Below are 18,214 nucleotides of genomic sequence, written 5' to 3'. Positions count from 1 at the left end.
AAACATGCATTACCATGGTGTATCGTCCAAAATAAACATGGTATATCTATAAACAAACTGTGTACTTTTGTGTAATCCATATTTCGAGGTAAAAACATTAGATGCACCCCCTCTCTGACGCCCAAACACATTTTGACATGACATGTGGCAAATATTCCATCTGTATAAGTTGTATTATAATCATATTCTCTAATAAAACTGTCACTCTTGCGCGTGAAATATTGTGTTCTTACCTCTTGAGACAACTTTGGCAGGTAGTTGTCAAGACATTCTTGGCTATGCAGGATGCAAACGGCTCGCATGAGTGGATCGCTTCACCGGGTTTGATTTCACGCAGAGCACGCAAACCATTTCCTTTACCCTCACTGACAAACCGCTCAATATTCACAGCCATCATATCCTCATAACTGAGCGTCCATGTGTCTGCACACAGTACATACACATTATATGGATGCCCTGTTTGTATTCAAGACAGTCAACTTGACACGGCACTGCGCAGGTTGTTAAAAAAAATTAAACTCACAAAAAAATAATTTCACTACAAAACATTTTCCCTATAATTTCTATATGTGAATAAACAGTTTATATTCAGACGAATGCTTACTGCGCATACAAAAAAATAAATAATAATAACACATTCAGAATGCGTAAATCTGACACAGTCCTGATCACAAAACAAGTTGAGACGTCGCGACGACATGACGTACATAGTGCGCCTCGCCAATAGGATTGCGAAACCATCGGGTCAACAGCACGCGAGGCTCAATGTCACGGATGCGCGTGTTGCGCAGCTTGAATACGCTTCATTAATGTAGATCCTGAGGACAACAACCGCATCAGTTGAGGTTAGTTTTGGGTTAGAATTGTATATAAATGTATAACTAACAATCTGCATGTGCATGAGAACATACTAGTTAATAGCTAATTGAGGACGTTTGCTGGAAAAACATATTGTAATGGTGTTCCAGCTCATTATAGGTTAAAATATTTTAAGATACGGAGCAAATGTGTGTTTAGACTGGGTTTTATTTGCTGTAAATTGTATAGGGACAGAGTAAAGAAATTGTTGTTGAATGATAAATGGCTATATTAATGATTCATATCAAGATTCCCTCCCACAGTCATTTGAACACTTTTTAAATATAACATTCAGCTCTAGTTAAGTTCAGCTATAAAATATTTTATGACGAGTTTACAGTTACAGTTAAAAACACTGTTTTCTCCCATTAGAGTAAAATGAACGCAATAAGTACAGAGAATGTGTTTTTACATAACGTCAACTCTTCAGGTTTGGACTTGCGATTTTATTGTATATTTTATGATTACAGGCTTCAAGCTTGTTGGTCATCATGGCAGCGTGTGGAGGATGCAGGTTCTTTGTCCTGACTTTAAGAACTCGATGTGGAACATCAAGATCTGCATCATCCAGCACTTTGCCTTTGACTAAACTCAGGACTTTTTCCACATCTGCAAGAACTTACTCTCCAGACTCATTCTCCTCCGGTTCAAGGAAGACCCCGGCTCAGGTGGGCAAACCAGAGCGAATTTCTCCATCCTCAGGAGCCGTTCAGAGGAACCTCTCCGCTGTCGCCGTGCCTCTGCAGGGTCAGTTTCGCCCCCTCTGCCGGTACGACCCTTTAGATTTGGGCGATGTGGATGAGAACACGCAGAAAGCCCTAGCCTGTAAACACCTGAGTCGGTTCATTGTAGACCCTTCCCTCGCAAGAATCGTGACCAACCACCTCGCCGGAGACATTGATGAGGGGAAAGCTGTTATATTTGAGTGTAACCCAGGTGTGTGTGTGTGTGCCTCTCAACTGCTAATTGAATGGCATCAGTATTTGTATTTGTAGGCATATTCATGTGGGGTTTTTCTTTGTCCACAGGTCCTGGGGTATTGACTCGTGCTTTGCTGAACCGTGGGGCTCAGAGAGTAGTTGCGTTGGAAAGTGACCCAAACTTCCTTCCTGAGTTGCAGGTAGACATCTGAAATGATCTCATCTCATTCTGCTCACTGTCAGCTGGACCCATTCTTAATAAATGTCATAGAGAGATATACAGCAGAAATATCATATCATGATTTTACTAATTTCCGTATTTAAAAAAAATATAGCCTTACAAGGTAACAAAACATAAAAGAAAAGAGAATTACAGATAATTTAGGCCAAAGTAGTGGGGCGTGTGATAAAAAAAACAACTTAATTTTATTTCAATATTTTCTTTATCACTCACTTACAGAATCACAGTCTGTTGTGTACTTTTTAAAAGAATAGTTAAACATGCTTATTTTCCAAGTTAGGGGGTAATACATGTTTGTTGTGATAAATGTACATGTATTATATATAAATGTTTCACATTGTGAAATATTATTCACATTTAAAAGGAAAATTATTCCTGTGATGGTAAAGCTGAATTTTTAGCGTCATTACTCCAGTCTTCAGTGTCACATGATCCTTTAGAAATCATTCTAATATGCTGATTTAGTGTTTAAGAATATATCCAAAGTCTTATTTCCCTTTATATTATCATTATTTTATCTTAGTTATTAAAATATACAAAACAAAGGGCAAATATTATATAAGAAAGATACAAATGGTTTACATTTTTCAGGCACATTAGGTCTGTTTAACAGCAGCATTCATGTAAGAAATTGAATAATCAAATGTAAAAATAAAACACTGCACATTTTTCACTGAAGTAATTAAATATGCATCAATTCTTATTAAAGCTACAGAAATTATTCTTTCAAGAGTGATGAGAGATTTTTTTTTCTAATTTTGTTGTTTGATTCATATTAACAACATGGACAATAGCTGGTCATGGTATATTAAGCTGTTGTCACTTTAAGGGTACGTTTACACTAGAACAATGTACTAAAAACTGAAGTTTTTCCGTTGCATTTTTCGTGTACAGACGACACTATTGTCAAAACGATCCCCATTCATATTATAGATCCATGAAAACGATTTAAAACGCTGTATTGCTGCCGGGCCAGTTGTTTATGTCTCTTTGTAAAGAAACACTATGCGCCTATAGACTGAACACATAATACATATACGTCTGATGCCACTGTTTTTACATATTCTCACCGTTTTCAAACCATTTTATTGTAGTTTACACAGAGACAATGATAGTATAATTTTTTTTTAAACGTGCACATTGAAACCTGTTTGTATTTTCAGGCCCCCAAAACACCATTGTTATGTAAATGATAGGGCTGCACGATATGAGGAAAAGCTGCGATGTGCGATAACATTGTTTAATATTGCGATGACGATATGACTTGCGATAAATATTCAAATGTGAATGTTAGCTATACTGTTCCCATGTCTCAGTGCTTTAATAGGTCGTGTTCAGTGTTGGGCAGTAAAGGAATACATGTACCGGCATTACGTATTCAGAATACATATTATGAGTAACTGTATTCCGTTACAGTTACAATTTAAATAGTTGATATTTAGAATACAGTTACATTGTGGAAATCAATGCATTTCTCAGAACGCCCCAATATGAAAACGAAAAAATGCACAGTTTGCGTGATCAGTCACAATGGAGTCGGAGAGGAGCAGCGGGAGCTAGAGGTAGAGATGGAGCCAGGGCAACAGAGCCAGGGCAAGAAATCGTTTCTATCTTGGAAATTCAAACAGCATTTCATATTAAAGAAAGAGAAGGGAGAACGAAATATAACACTGCAGTGCAACTGTGCAGTGGCGCGGTGGTTGGGGGTGGCGGCTACACACGCACGCACGCCTATATTTTTTTTAATATAGCCTATATTATATATATAAATTCGTTATATATTCGTTAAATATATTATTCGTTTATATTTTTTTATTTTCAAAATGTAGGCTATTTAATTGAGATTGACGTGTACGTATGTATAGTCTACCTCAACTAAATAGCCTACATTTTGAAAAAAATAATTTTATATATATATATATATATATATATATATATATATATATATATATATATATATATATATATATATATATATATATATATATATATATATATATATATATATATATATATATATATATATATATATATATATATAAAGGCTCAAATATGCGTGTTTATTTTAGTAGGCCTACTTCCGTCAGTGAAACAACAAACTACAGTCTGTAAAACATTTAAATAAATATCTGTAAATAATCGAAATATAAATAGTATAAGTTAAATATTAGTTAAAGAAAAAAATCGTTTATATTTCCTCACAGACGTGCGTCATGCCTCTTTGCGCTGAAAGGGAAGACACGAGCAGGAAAGAAGCATCGTTTTCTAATATCTTAATGTTTTCTCCTGATGTTCCAAAACTGATAGGCTACTTGTAGTAAAATGTGAAGAACGAAATTATCTTCCGCAGGGTCAAGAACTGAGGCTTTGTTTGATTATGCGCTGTGAGAGAAAGCGAAACTAAAAATCTCCGGCGTGTATGAAATACGCTACAAAATCTTGACCAAGTCTAATAGCAAGCACAAACTGTGTTAAATAAAGTAAAGTTTGAAGTAAATGTATCTGTCCTACTCCGTTTTCTACTTTACCACAGTAAATGATGCGAATATAGCCTATAGGCTACTCCTAAATTAATCAAACAAGGAAGACACGTTTAATCCCCTGTGAGAGACATAAATGAGCATGTGGGGAAACAAATAAGAGATTCCATGTCCAGTAGAATAAAATGGAGTAAACCTAAGCCTATTGTTAAATTCGAGGAAAATCGTGTGACCAAGCAATCTTAATTTTGTCTCCCCACACAAAGCTTCCTCTCTCGTTCGGCATGAATCCTTATGTTTCCATGGCTGCGATGTAACATTTAATTGCAAACCTATTATTTATTTTGTAAATTAAGCTTTGTGCTTCACTCGTGTCATTAATATTCACGTAAAACAGCATTCACAAACAAAAAAAGGTGTTTTGGCCGCCCACCGCCGGTGCTCCAGCTTAGTTGACGTGCAACTTTACATTCTCCTATGCGCTGATTTACTAGCCCAAGCGCCGTTGGCCCCGTTGACGGCAGCTAAATATTTTATAATATATGTTTAGTAAGCAGGATTTGATGGCCGCATTCCTAGACTTATAAAATGCAATTCAATGTGGAAGTAATCCAAGTGTTCAGAATACGTTACTCAGATTGGCGCATGTAAACTGTTTTCCCTTATTCGTCGTGTCAGGCTGTCGGTTGCGATGTGTTCATATAGCGATGACGATGAAAATTCGATGTATCGTTCAGCCCTTGTAAATGAACAGCCATACTGCATAAAACGTTTTACTTTTTTAGTTGAAAGCGGTGTCCTGTAAATTGCCCTTTAGATCTATTACACAGATCCAGTATACTGACACACATTCTCCCAACTGTTTACCTTCACTTGATGACATTAATGCCACACAAGTGTAACCACGATAGAGATAATAATCAAAGAACAGCCTAACAACTGATAGAATGTGTGCCATAGCAAGATGCCATAAAGGCAGATGATGGAGACATTTTAATCGTTCACAATGTAATCTCTTCATATCACACCCCTCAAATAACCTTTGATCTTAAAGGACCTGGAGAGCAAACTGGACGGGCAGCTGGATGTGGTTCATTGTGACTTCTTCAAACTGGATCCCATCGGCCACGGCAGCATGAAACCACCTGCCATGTACTCTGAGAAGCTCTTCTCTGACCTTGCCATCTCTGAGGTTCCTTGGTCAGCAGGTTAGTGTCCCAAACACCCAGATTAATGTGGCTAAAAGGGAAGAAAGACTGACAAGTAAACAATCCCTTTAAGCCAGGGGTGTCCAAACTCGGTCCTGGAGGGCCACTGTCCTGCAGAGTTTAGCTCCAACTTGCCTCAACATCTGTCTGGAAGTTTCTAGTATGCCTAATAAGACCTTGATTAGCTTGTACAGGTGAGTTTAATTGGGGTTGGAGCTAAACTCTGGAGTTGGACAGGATTGGACACTTCTGCTTTAAGCAATGCATAAAAATGTGATTTGGATAAGAAAACCTCTAAATGTTTTTTCTGTCTTTCCATTTCTGAAACAGATGTCCCGGTGAAGATTGTGGGGATCTTCTCACACAGGAATGAGAAGAGCATACTGTGGAAGCTGCTTTACAACCTGTTTGAGCGCCGTTCCATTTTCCGCTACGGACGTGTGGAGTTGCTCATGTTCATCAGCCAGAATGAATACAAGGTGAGTTCACATGTACAAGAAAGTTTGTTCAACCGAAAAAGAAAACTGTCATCATTTACTCACCCGTGGGTCGCTCCAAACCTAATTGATTCTCGCAGAAGCTCAATCACACTCAGGGTTCCTGCGGAGCATTAAAACATCTGAAATTACATTCTCCTGATTTTAAGGCCATTAAAAAGTCTTAAATATTTGTATTTTTTCTGCTAGGCATTACGTTTTAACATGGGGTCTTAAATATGATTAAAAAATATATGCTTTTAGGCTGTGAAGCGCCAAGTCTTTAGTAATACTCAGAGCCGGCCCAAGGCATAAGCGAACTAAGCGGCTGCTTAGGGCCCCCTTGGCCACCAGGGGGCCTCCGAGAACACATGAAATTACTTGTTGTTGCATGTTACTTCATGATGATTGAAATTGCCTTAAACAATTAGGCTACTAAATAAACTGCAAAATGTTTTCTAATATTTGCACTAGGGGTATAACGGTACACAAAACTGACAGTTAGGTACGTACCTCGGTTTTGAAGTCACGGTTCGTTACGGGTTCGGTACAGCAGTTTTACACAATTGCTTTTTATTTATTTTTATTCAACAGTGGTTTACTGAAAAAATAGTGTCTGCCCTTAAATTAATTCAATTATAACTAAAAGTTTCTTAAAGATAATGCTGTAAACTATATACGGAGCCATTACTTGCACATTACTATAATATTAAAGGTAAACAACAGAGCCCAAACTATTAGCCTAAATTCAGTTGCTATTTATTTTTACTTCTAAATCTAATTATAATTTTTTTTCCTAATATAGTGCATATATTTAGCGAAAGAGTTCGTTTCTCTAGTGCAGTGGTTCTCAAAGTGTGGTCCTCAGGCTGCCTCTAGTGGTATGCAGAGGAATCACTAAATAAATTAATGTTGTAACACATACATTTTAATTTAATCCTTATTTGAGTAAAGCTTTTGTTTTACATTTAAGTACAGTGCCGTTTTAATTTAACTTTACAACACATTTTAATTTAATTATTATTTTATTTACCTGTATGTAAGCACAGTGCAGTGTTAATGCAAAAACAGTGTATTTACAATGTTAAAGTGTCTGACAACAATAAATATTCCTATTAGGAATAAACTGCCTCGTTTTTGAACAGTGCAGAGCTGTAGCTGAATAGTTAGGCCTACTACGCTACTGTATTTGGTGGTACTAGGAGAGCCAAATATTTTCTGAGGTGGTACTTGATATAAAAAGTTTGAGAACCACTGCTCTAGTGAACTAACAGGTGTGGACACTGAATGAATGACTTCTGAGGTAAATGTAATGTTACGTGACATTATTTCCAAACTGTTTTATTGCCTTTCCGTGGTTGAAACACCAATTGAGCGATTACATGACATGATACAAGTTGTAATGTATCCTCAACATACCTTCAGAGGTTAGTTCAGGTTTATTCTTTAGGAAGAGTGTTCACTTGCATGCAGCCGCTTAAACTGACGCGCCTATACAGTGATAAGTTACGTCACATTAAAAAGCACATCAGAACGGCATTTATCATTTGAATTTCATGATAAAATGGACTGAATGCTTAATATGTTCATGTGGGAACTCGGAATGAAGTGTGTTCTCCGCTTAACACAAGCCGACTGTTAACTGTTAAAGATTGCATTCGGAACTGTCCGGTTCACACGTGGACCGGACCGAAAGCCCTGTCCGAAACGGTTCAGTACAAATACATGTACCGTTACACCCCTAATATGCACGGATTGATTATGACTGAGCTGCACAAGCTCGCGGCGACCATCTACTGGACACTATTAGCTTGTTAGCCAGGGTTCAAAGTGCTACTTGTCAATTGCCAGGTAACCTTTTTATGAATGGATGGATTTGAGAATGTGATATGGTTTTGTGCGAATATCTTATCTGACTGGCTGCATGTTTTGGACAGAGTACAGCATAGCTTCCAGTTTCTCAGTAAATGCTTCTCTGCAAGTGCTAACGTTATATGTTTGAGACGCTCAAAATTCTCATTTGGGAGCACAACATGCAGCAAACTTCCCAAATTCGTAATGAGAATCATTTATAAATCTGTTGTTGACAACAAAAAGAAGCACTAAGGTCTTTCTGTGTGTTTCCACCAAAATAAGTCTCTTCTGCTCACCTAGGCTGCATTTATTTGGTAAAAAAAATACAGTAAAAAGTTATATTGTGAAATATCATTGCAATTTAACAGTTGTGTAATTTTGAAAAGCAGAGTTGGAGCTTTCCAGCTGGATCCAAGTATGAATTATAATTGTTTTCTCTGACAGAAACTGGTGACCCGTCCAAGAGATTATAGGAACTACCTAGCTTTCAGTGTCCTCTGGCAGATGGCATGTGATATTGAGTTACTACATGAGGTGAGACCTTTTATTATTATTCATTTTGTTACCTTTTTCTGAAAATAATTGATCAATTAATGATGAATTTGTTTGTACTGTATTTCTGCTTTGTCCTCATTACCAGGAGCCATTGTCATCCTTTCTGACTATAACCAAGAGGAATAAAAATTCCACCTCAAAGAGCACTGTAAGTATTTTCACACAAGTACTATCACTCTAGGACTCTTCATCTGTTTATATTGTATTAGTGATTCAGGAGAGGCACAGTGTCGTCATCACATCCCTCTGTCCAGTTTGTTTAGGAATTGATTTGTGGTTCTAAATGAATCATTAGAAATAATTAGTGAATCAGTCTGAATCGATCATACAGTATGAGTCATTGGTCTGCTAAATCATATGCTGACTGAGCCAGACAACTCATTTTTTCACTGAATAAGCTCAATTTTATCACTCACTTACTAAATTGCAGGTAATGTCTGCCATCTCCAAAATGAGCTGAGAAACAGTCTGTGTACTTTTAGTCTGTAATGTTAGTACTGTGTGTTAGAGCTGCATGATTCTGGATAAATTGAAAATCACAATTTTTTGTTTAAAATAGAGATCACAATTCTCCCACTATTTTGAATGGACGACGACAACAACAACAACAAAAATTATCTGATTTACAATTGCCATGAGATTACCTGCACGAAGCAATAAAGACACTTGGACATGTGGCATTTGAGATCGGGTTAGAAAAAGTATTTGAAAAACAGAAAGAAAAAGTGCAGTCTATATTATTTCTCAGTATGAAGCATATTTATTCAAGCCACAAAAAACAAACTTATAAATACACAATCTTCTAGGGTGAAGTGTGTGTGCGTGTGCGTGTTTTTCTAGCCTGGTGGGGACTTCAACCTGACTGTAGACAGACTCATGGGGACTCGTGTCACCGTGGGGACCTAAATTGAGGTCCCCATGGGCACAAAAGCTTATAAATCATTCAGAATTAGTTTTTATGAAAATGTAAAAATGCAGAATGCCACCTGTGATGGGTAGGTTTAGGGGCAGTGTAGGGGGATAGAATATACGGTTTGTACAGTATAAAAACCATTACGCCTATGGCGAGTCCCCAGAAGGATAGCGCACCAGACGTGTGTGTGTGTGTGTTGCGGCATGATTTAGACCAGCTCGAGTCGTAGTTGGGCGCTGTAGTTTTTGGTCAGTTAAAAACTCAGCAAACTCCTCAAAACATTAGATTCATCCGCGCTGAAGAGCCGTGCCTATGCACAATTTGAGTACAGATAATAAATCCGCAAATAACTGAGGACGTCCTTGAATGAGGACGTTGATGTCCTCTACAAAAACGTTTAGCCAGTATTCCATGGTTTTTTTTTTTAATTATTGTTATTTTCCCTCATTTTCCCCCCACAGACTTCCCAGAGTGATAACCTGTGCTTGGTGCGGATAACCCCACGAGAGGACTTGTTTAACTCTCACCTAACTCCCTTGAATGGCAGCACTCTGGTTTTGATGGTGAAACAATGCCTTGCTAAAAGGAAACGCAGATTGATTGAACAAATTAAGTACGTTTATTACCTGTATTTGTATACAAACTATAATTTCTGAGTGAACAAACATTTTTAAACTTCTATATGATTGGTTGTATGTATTCACACCTACGTCTGCTGTCTTCCAAAGCTCATGGGGTCCTGGCAGTGGATCAGAGCTCATTTCAAAGCTCTGCTTCCTTGAAGACACAATGACAGGCGACGTCTACCCTGATGAGTACAAGCGTCTGTTTGAGCTAATGGAGCAGTCAGGAAACTTCACTGAGAGCTGGCTTTATGAGGAGATGCTGGAAACCACGCACACTGGTCACGCCTAACACCGCCTGGGATGCATTACCTACAGAGCTAATCGTGGATGAAAAACAAGAGACAGTGTTTTATATGGAAGAGACAGTTAAAAGAGAGAACATTGTATTGCTTCTTAGAGACACCCAAAACCTTAATGATGGTTAATATTTAGACAGACTTGTCTATGAAAGACTTTACATTTTGATAAAGTTGTATTTAGTAATAAACTGTGGACTGGAGAAACCAAATGTTTTGGTTGTCAATGACTGCTGGTTTGGAGACTTACAAGAGTCACATTTTCAGAGGTGTACTGTTGCCATGCTGGACCCATCAAGCCAATGACATTATGCATGTACTATAAGAACACCAAATGCCTGCTTGATATCTGATAAGAAGTAGGAAATGTTAAACTTCCAACATAACAGGAATAAAAATCCATTTGAAATCCTAATGATTACATTACAAACCCATTCATGATGTAAATTTTCAAAAGTACTAATTTTTTTTCATGTTTCAATGTTTGCTGTATTTAAATATGAATTTTTAATAAATGACAAACAAATGTGAGAATTGCTTGATTTTGAAAATCTGAAACGTCAGTGAAGTGACTCCTATAATTAAACTTTTAAATAATTTTATCTGGGACAATAACCATATCCTTTTTTTTTTTTTTTTAAAGATTCCTCATATTGAAATGGTAGAAGCAATTTTTCTTTCGATTTTCTTTAAGAATCAATCATTAAATCTGGTCAGCGTTACATGATTATGTATGTTCCTTCAACAGGACAATGCAGGTGTGGACCAGTCGCCCCCACAAAAAAAGCAGCGTATGGCAATCAAAGTCAAGGACCATCAGTCGGATCTAGGCAGCATAGAGCAAATTGATTATTTATGTAGCATATTCACCAAATGTCAAGTCTTTATAATGTATATTGTGTTCGTACATGCCTTGTATAAGTACATGTTTAACATGTTTAAAATATATATATATATATACACACACACAAAGTCATCAATCTAAACAAATTGTGTTCCAAATTTGAGGTTGATATACAGTACAGTGGGGAGAACAAGTATTTGATACACTGCCGATTTTGCAGGTTTGCCCATTTACAAAGCATGTAGAAGTCTAATTTGTAGCATCTTCAACTGTGAGTGCATGACGGAATCTAAAATAAAAAAAAAGAAAATCAAATTGTATGATTTTTAAGTAATTAATTTGCATTTTATTGCATGACATAAGTATTTGATACATCAGAAAAGCAGAACTTAATATTTGGTACAGAAACCTTTGTTTGCAATTACAGAGATCATCCGTTTCCTGTAGTTCTTGACCAGGTTTGCCCACACAACAGCAGGGATTTTGGCCCACTCCTCCATACTGACCTTCTCCAGATCCTTCAGGTTTCGGGGCTGTCGCTGGGCAATACGGACTTTTAGCTCCCTCCAAAGATTTTCTATTGGGTTCAGGTCTGGATATTGGCTAGGCCACTCCAGCACCTTGAGATGCTTCTTACGGAGCCACTCCTTAGTTGCCCTGGCTGTGTGTTTCGGGTCGTTGTCATGTTGTAAGACCCAGCCACGACCCATCTTCAATGCTCTTACTGAGGGAAGGAGGTTGTTGGCCAAGATCTCGCGATACATGGCCCCATCCATCCTCCATTCAATACGGTGCAGTCGTCCTGTCTCCTTTGCAGAAAAGCATCCTCAAAGAATGATGTTTCCACCTCCATGCTTGAACTTGAACGGTTGGGATGTGTTCTTGGGGTTGTACTCATCCTTCTTCTTCCTCCAAACACGGCGAGTGGAGTTTAGACCAAAAAGCTCTATTTTTGTCTCATCAGACCACATGACCTTCTCCCATTCCTCCTCTGGATCATCCAGATGGTCATTGGCAAACTTCAGACGGGCCTGGACATGCGCTGGCTTGAGCAGGGGGACCTTGCGTGCGCTGCAGGATTTTAATCCATGACGGCGTAGTGTGTTACTAATGGTTTTCTATGAGACTGTGGTCCCAGCTCTCTCCAGGTCATTGACCAGTGTAGTTCTGGGCTGATCCCTCACCTTCCTCATGATCATTGATGCCCCACGAGGTGAGATCTTGGATGGTGCCCCAGACCGAGGGAGATTGACAGTCATCTTGAACTTCTTCCATTTTCTAATAGTTGCGCCAACAGTTGTTGCCTTCTCACCAAGCTGCTTGCCTATTGTCCTGTAGCCCATCCCAGTCTTGTGCAGGTCTACAATTTTATCCCTGATGTCTTTACACAGCTCTCTGGTCTTGGCCATTGTGGAGAGGTTGGAGTCTGTTTGACTGAGTGTGTTCAGGTGTCTTTTATACAGGTAACGAGTTCAAACAGGTGCAGTTAATACAGGTAATGAGTGGAGAACAGGAGGGCTTCTTAAAGAAAAACTAACAGGTCTGTGAGAGACGGAATTCTTACTGGTTGGTAGGTGATCAAATACTGTATGTCATGCAGTAAAATGTAAATTAATTATTTAAAAGTCAATGTGATTTTCTGGATTTTTGTTTTAGATTCCGTCTCTCACAGTTGAAGTGTACCTATGTTAAAATGCTTTGTAAGTAGGAAAACCTGCAAAATCGGCAGTGTATCAAATACTTGTTCTCCCCACTGTATCTCAAAAAATGGGCTTTCAGTAAGATTTTGTTTGGACGCAGTACCAAATTTCCCCATTAGATGCCAGCAAAGCTCCACTGATACACACAGTGCTTGGCGTTGTGAGTTGCATTCGAGTTTTTTTATTCAAATATTACAAGCACTGCACACACACATTTTTTTTATTACACACACCACACTCTTAACATCCATACCAACACACCCACACAATTATAGCTGCATAATTTATCCAATTGGCATAATATGTAGAAGCAGAAAACTGGAATAAAGCGATATTTGCTTTATAGGCCAAACCTGGGAAATAGGCACCATCTGGTAAAAACATAGTTAAATGGCCCTGAGATTGAAAATTTCAATTTTAATGGGTTTCAATGGTGACTTAAGGTCTTGAGTAGAACTATGTTGTATACCTACACTCTAAAAAAAAAGTCTCGTAATCATAAGGGAACCTTTTTTAGTGCTATATAGCACCAATTTTGGTGTTTCAGTGGTTCTTCAGAGGTGCTATATAGCACCTTAGTCAAAGAACCGGTGAAGAACTTCTGAAGAACCGGTGAAGAACCACTGAAGCACCAAAAATGGTGCTATATAGCACTAAAAAAGGTTCCCCTATGATTACGAGCCAAGAACTATTTTTGGTGCTATATAGAACCTTTTTTTTTTTAGAGTGTAGTGCAAAATATATTTATTAAAGGAAATGGGAATTAAATAATAAAATTCCATTAGAAATACACACCTGTGCCAAATTGTATGCAGCTGACATTAACACAGGCAAAATGATCAAAAAACAAATTTGAAAAGATAAAAATGTACATAAGGTCACGCAAGGGTTAAGCAAATTATCCTCAAAATTCTGATCAATATCATACTACATCTTCTGGCCATTTTAGTGTTGCTGTTTTTGTCAATTCCATTATTAGGTGATTTGTCATTATTGTAATACAGTACTATTGCAAATGTGCTTGAGTCTGAAGACTTTTTCTATACTTTACTTTTATCAGTACACCTTTTGTATATATATAAAACATCTACTTTTAGGCAGCTTCTGTGTTGCTTTTATTTGGTGCATGTTTCACTGGACATGCTTTTGTTATGTATACTTATAGGGAGACTGGGGCAATTGTAAAATCTTCCTTCATAACTCACAGACTACTTGAACTACAGTCGTCATCTTTTGATACAATAAACAAATAGGTGCACTAATTAATAATACAATAGATATATTTTAACTAATAAGGACAAAAATATAATATTAAATTAAATGCAAGAAGTCAGAGTGTTACAATTGCCCTTTTGGTGGGTTTTGGGTGGCAATTACTGAAAAATAAGTCGTATTAACCCACTGTATCTCAAATAAAATCCTACTCCAAAGTAATCACTTTACAGCTGTAGATTTTGTTGGTATGTGGTTGAAATTCTTTTAAATGTTAGGCATCACATACGTCCAAAAAGTCTATTTCTATTTTTGCAGAAGACTAGGCAACTATTCTAGTGGTAACTAGATTTTAATTATTTAAATATACATTATTGCCAAAAGTATTGGGACACCCCTCTAAATCATTGGATTCCGGTGTTCCAATCACTTCCATAGCCACAGGTGTATAAAATCAAGCACTAGGCATAAAGATGCTTCTACAAACATTTGAGAAACATTGCACTCAAGGGCTCAGTGATTTTATGTGTGGTGCTGTGATATGTTGACTTGACACTACTAAATACTCCATGGTCAACTGTTGACAATTGGGAACAACAGCAACTCAGCCAAGAAGTGGTAGGCCATGTAAAATCACAGAGCTGGGTCAGCACATGCTGAGGCGCACAGTGTGCAGAAGTCGCCGACTTTCTGCAGAGTCAATAGCTACAGACCTCCAAACTTCGTGTGGCCTTCAGATTAGCTCAAGAACAGTGCGTAGAGAGCTTCATGGAATGGGTTTCCATGGCCGAGCAGCTGCATCCAAGCCTTACATCACCAAGTGCAATGCAAAGCGTCGGATGCAGTGGTGTAAAGCACACCGCCACTGGACTCTACAGTGGTGGAGACATGTTCTCTGGAGTGACCTTGCTGTCCCTGGCTCGAGACTTGAGCCGAAGCCTGAAGTCCAACCCCGACCTGACAGAGATCTCAGAGCCTGTCCACGCCTGAGCAAGAACATGAGAGACTACAAGTCATCAAGCCATTACAGCCACATTTGCTTTGTTTTAAAAGTCAAGACAAGTCATCTTCACTTATAGCACCTTATATTTCTATATGACCCCTTTGAATAAATGCTATTTTATTTGAATAAACCTATTTTTATGCTCCCCGAAATAAAACTGTAAATAAAAATCTATGGTGTTGATATTCAGTGCATTGTAGAGTCTGTCTAAAACATAACCCTACAATAAATGAGACTAGAGACTGTGGACAATAATGATAATAATTTGGTGCATGGCACCCCCATTGGTTATTTAGGTTAAATTCTTGAAAGATTTAGGTCAATCTTGAAGATTATAGAAATAGTTACCCAAAAACAAATAAAAAGTTCCATCATGAAACTTTAGATGGTGCAGGCTGATAGGTCCTTAACTCAATCTGTCTGTAATCACATCATTCTCTTTAGGGCAGGGGTTTTCAAACGGTCCGGGGACCCCGAGTGGTCCTCCAGAAGGATCTAAGGGGTTCCCAGATAATTTCAGAGAATAAAAAGACAAAGCAAAAATGGATAAAGTCTACCGAATATTCTAACTCTTTCATTTCTAAATCTTTCTCTCCTTTCTTGCCGTATACATTCCAGAATTGTATATGTTTGCTTTGTATCTTTAGTGAGTTTTTCTCACTATAGTCCCCTTTATCTTGCTCACTTTTGCTCACAGAATGTACGCTGCTTGCATACATTTATTATGAAAGTTGCTTATACAAATCATTTTTAATTAGGGCCCAAGCCCTGAAAGGGCGCAGAGCCCTATTGTTCTTCCTCAGATTATTCTTTGTTTTTTTTTTTTGTTTTTTTTTTTTTTTTTTTTTCGACTTCTCGGGTACTTTTGGGGCACTTAACATGCTCGAAAACTCTTGAAACTTCGCACAGGCATCGGAATGCGCGGCCATCAGAGCCGGGCTGAAGCTGGTACCCGGGCGTGGCAGGGGGGCTCGACAGCGCCCCCTTAAGTGGGGTCTGAAAACTTGGTCCATATATCAAACACACTTGCACGTACATGTATGAAACTCGGTACACATATAGACCTCATCGGGCCAAACAACTTTCGTGCTCATAGTTATGCGTCAGCCCAACAGGAAGTGAGCTATAATCGGTTGTTCGGAAAACCCATGCTCTGGAATTTAATATACTCCTCCGAGGCCATTGTTTCGATCATCGCCAAACTCGGTCAGCATGAGGAGAACATATCCAGGATGCTAAATTGCGAGCGGATTTTTGATATCTCAAACGGTTTGGCCGTGGCGAAGCAACGAATTTATGGCGAGAAAAGGGAAACAGGAAGTGTGTTATAACTTGTGCAAACATTGACTGGTTTGGATGAAACTTCAGCTGTGTGTTTGTTATAAGAAGCCGATCACATGGATATGACTTTTGTGAGTCAAAGTTATAGCGCCACCAACTGGCAGCAGGAAGTGTGTCACTTTCAAAAATGCTTTGAATCACCATCTTATTTTCACCAGATTTATTTCAAACTTCATCAGTATAATGTGAAAACATGACAGATAGAGACGTATGAAATGGATTCCTGAAATTTCAAATACTGTTGCCATGGCAACGTGTCAAAGTTTAATAATCTTTTGGCTGTTCTGAGGCTCTTAGCATGCTTGAAATTGCTTGAAACTGCTTGAAACTCAACACACACATCAGAGATGTCAGTCAGTACACATGGGCAAAGCCTCAGAAACGGGCGGGGATGAGGGGCTCTCTAGCGCCACCTTTTGACAAAAGTGAAGGGCTTCGTTTCATCTACAATCACCAAACTCAGTATATATATTGACCTCATCGAGCCGGACAACTTTCTAATTTACAGTCATTAGCTCCGACCAACAGGAAGTCAGATATTTTGGTTTGAAGGTAAATTTTTGGTTAAATCGGGGTCTGAGTTTTTACGTTCTCCTCGTAGGCGTTTTATTCAATCTCCACCAAACTCGGTCAACATGAAACAAAGATACTGAAGATGCTAAAATGTGAACGGATATTGGATATCTCAAACGGTGTTTCCATGGCAAGGGATTAAATAAGGACAAAAAAGGGGAACAGAAATTCTCTGTGTCTGCTGCTCTCCCCTCAATGAACACAAGATGGCAGCATTGTATTAGTTTTGAAGCAGGATAAAAAAAAAAACTTGTTTCTCTCTCTCTCTCTCTCTCTCTCTCTCTCTTGTTTGTGATTTATGAGGACACAAATTTGTATAATGACATGGGTATTACACTGGTATTACAACGTGTATGTGTGTGTGTTTAAAAACATACTAAAACAATGTTTTATTAAAATGTAACCAAATAGCTTTAAAATAATCATACTATTTTTCAGATCAATATATTTATTTTATTTTATGCGTCTCATGTCAGCTAATCAAGGGACACTGACACACACACACACACACACACACACACACACACCAGGCCCGTCGCGACAAGGCAGGCAAACCAAGCAATTGCTTGGGGCCCCGAGCTGGCCTGGGGCCCCAAGACAGCGACAGGTTAAGAATAAAATGAAACGACAAACTGTGTGAGCGCCCCATTGATAGTCAATGCAGTAAAGTGCAATGACACTGTTATCGGGATCCCCCTTAAAAGGCCCCTCTCAGAAGTCGCTGACAGCAGCCAGCCAACCACGCGATCTCTGCTGCGGCAAAATACAAAACATCCTCGGATTTGAAGCGGAATTTTATGCTTCAGGAAGCCAGAAAAGAAAATAGAGAAAGGAAGAGGAGGATAAGAAAAAAAATAAGATAGTGGTATGTGATAAATTACACTGGATAAAATAGCTCTACTTGTCTTGTACAAAAATGGTGTAAGTTTGCAGCAGGTAGGCTAGCAAAAATATGTTTATGTTAGCTATCGCTACCTGCCTGACGGCAAATGCTGCTTGTAACGAACAGTTAGAGCAACTTTTTTTTTCGAACAGACGAAATTACATGAGATTGCTATAGCTTTGTAATATGTTTTGATGAAAGTGGCATAGCATGCTATACTAACTATTATTT

General features: G+C 38.3%; 2 protein-coding genes across 2 annotated transcripts in view; one reads left to right on the top strand and one right to left on the bottom strand.

The window, feature by feature from the left end:
- Positions 1 to 709, bottom strand: part of smyd3 (SET and MYND domain containing 3) — a 292,840-nt gene extending 292,131 nt beyond the window's left edge. Inside the window, exon 1 of the mRNA XM_079832285.1 lies at positions 234 to 709. Within this exon, the coding sequence (XP_079688411.1) occupies positions 234 to 397 (164 nt within the window). The 5' untranslated portion in view covers positions 398 to 709. The remainder of the gene's footprint in view (positions 1 to 233) is intronic.
- On the top strand, positions 699 to 11,562 carry tfb2m (transcription factor B2, mitochondrial). Its single transcript, XM_079832284.1, has 9 exons — positions 699 to 845; positions 1,329 to 1,794; positions 1,887 to 1,978; positions 5,554 to 5,707; positions 6,038 to 6,186; positions 8,482 to 8,571; positions 8,678 to 8,740; positions 9,967 to 10,118; positions 10,234 to 11,562. The coding sequence occupies exons 2-9, from the start codon at positions 1,350 to 1,352 to the stop codon at positions 10,418 to 10,420; spliced, it is 1,332 nt and encodes a 443-aa protein (XP_079688410.1). The 5' UTR covers positions 699 to 845; positions 1,329 to 1,349; the 3' UTR covers positions 10,421 to 11,562.
- The last annotated feature ends 6,652 nt before the right edge of the window (positions 11,563 to 18,214 follow it).

This window comes from Gobio gobio, assembly GCF_949357685.1.
Source record: "Gobio gobio genome assembly, chromosome: 13".
NCBI classification, from domain to species: Eukaryota; Metazoa; Chordata; class Actinopteri; order Cypriniformes; family Gobionidae; genus Gobio; species Gobio gobio.
The sequence above is the reverse complement of the archived record's forward strand: the minus strand, read 5'-3'. Positions and strand labels throughout refer to the sequence as shown.

Bases quoted from the DNA above. Each gene is read 5' to 3' on its own strand.
- tfb2m (XM_079832284.1), top strand. From the start codon at position 1,350: ATGGCAGCGTGTGGAGGATGCAGGTTCTTTGTCCTGACTTTAAGAACT. The intron at 1,795-1,886 runs GTGTGTGTGTGT...CTTTGTCCACAG, and splicing joins TATATTTGAGTGTAACCCAG to GTCCTGGGGTATTGACTCGT. The intron at 8,741-9,966 runs GTAAGTATTTTC...TTCCCCCCACAG, and splicing joins ATTCCACCTCAAAGAGCACT to ACTTCCCAGAGTGATAACCT.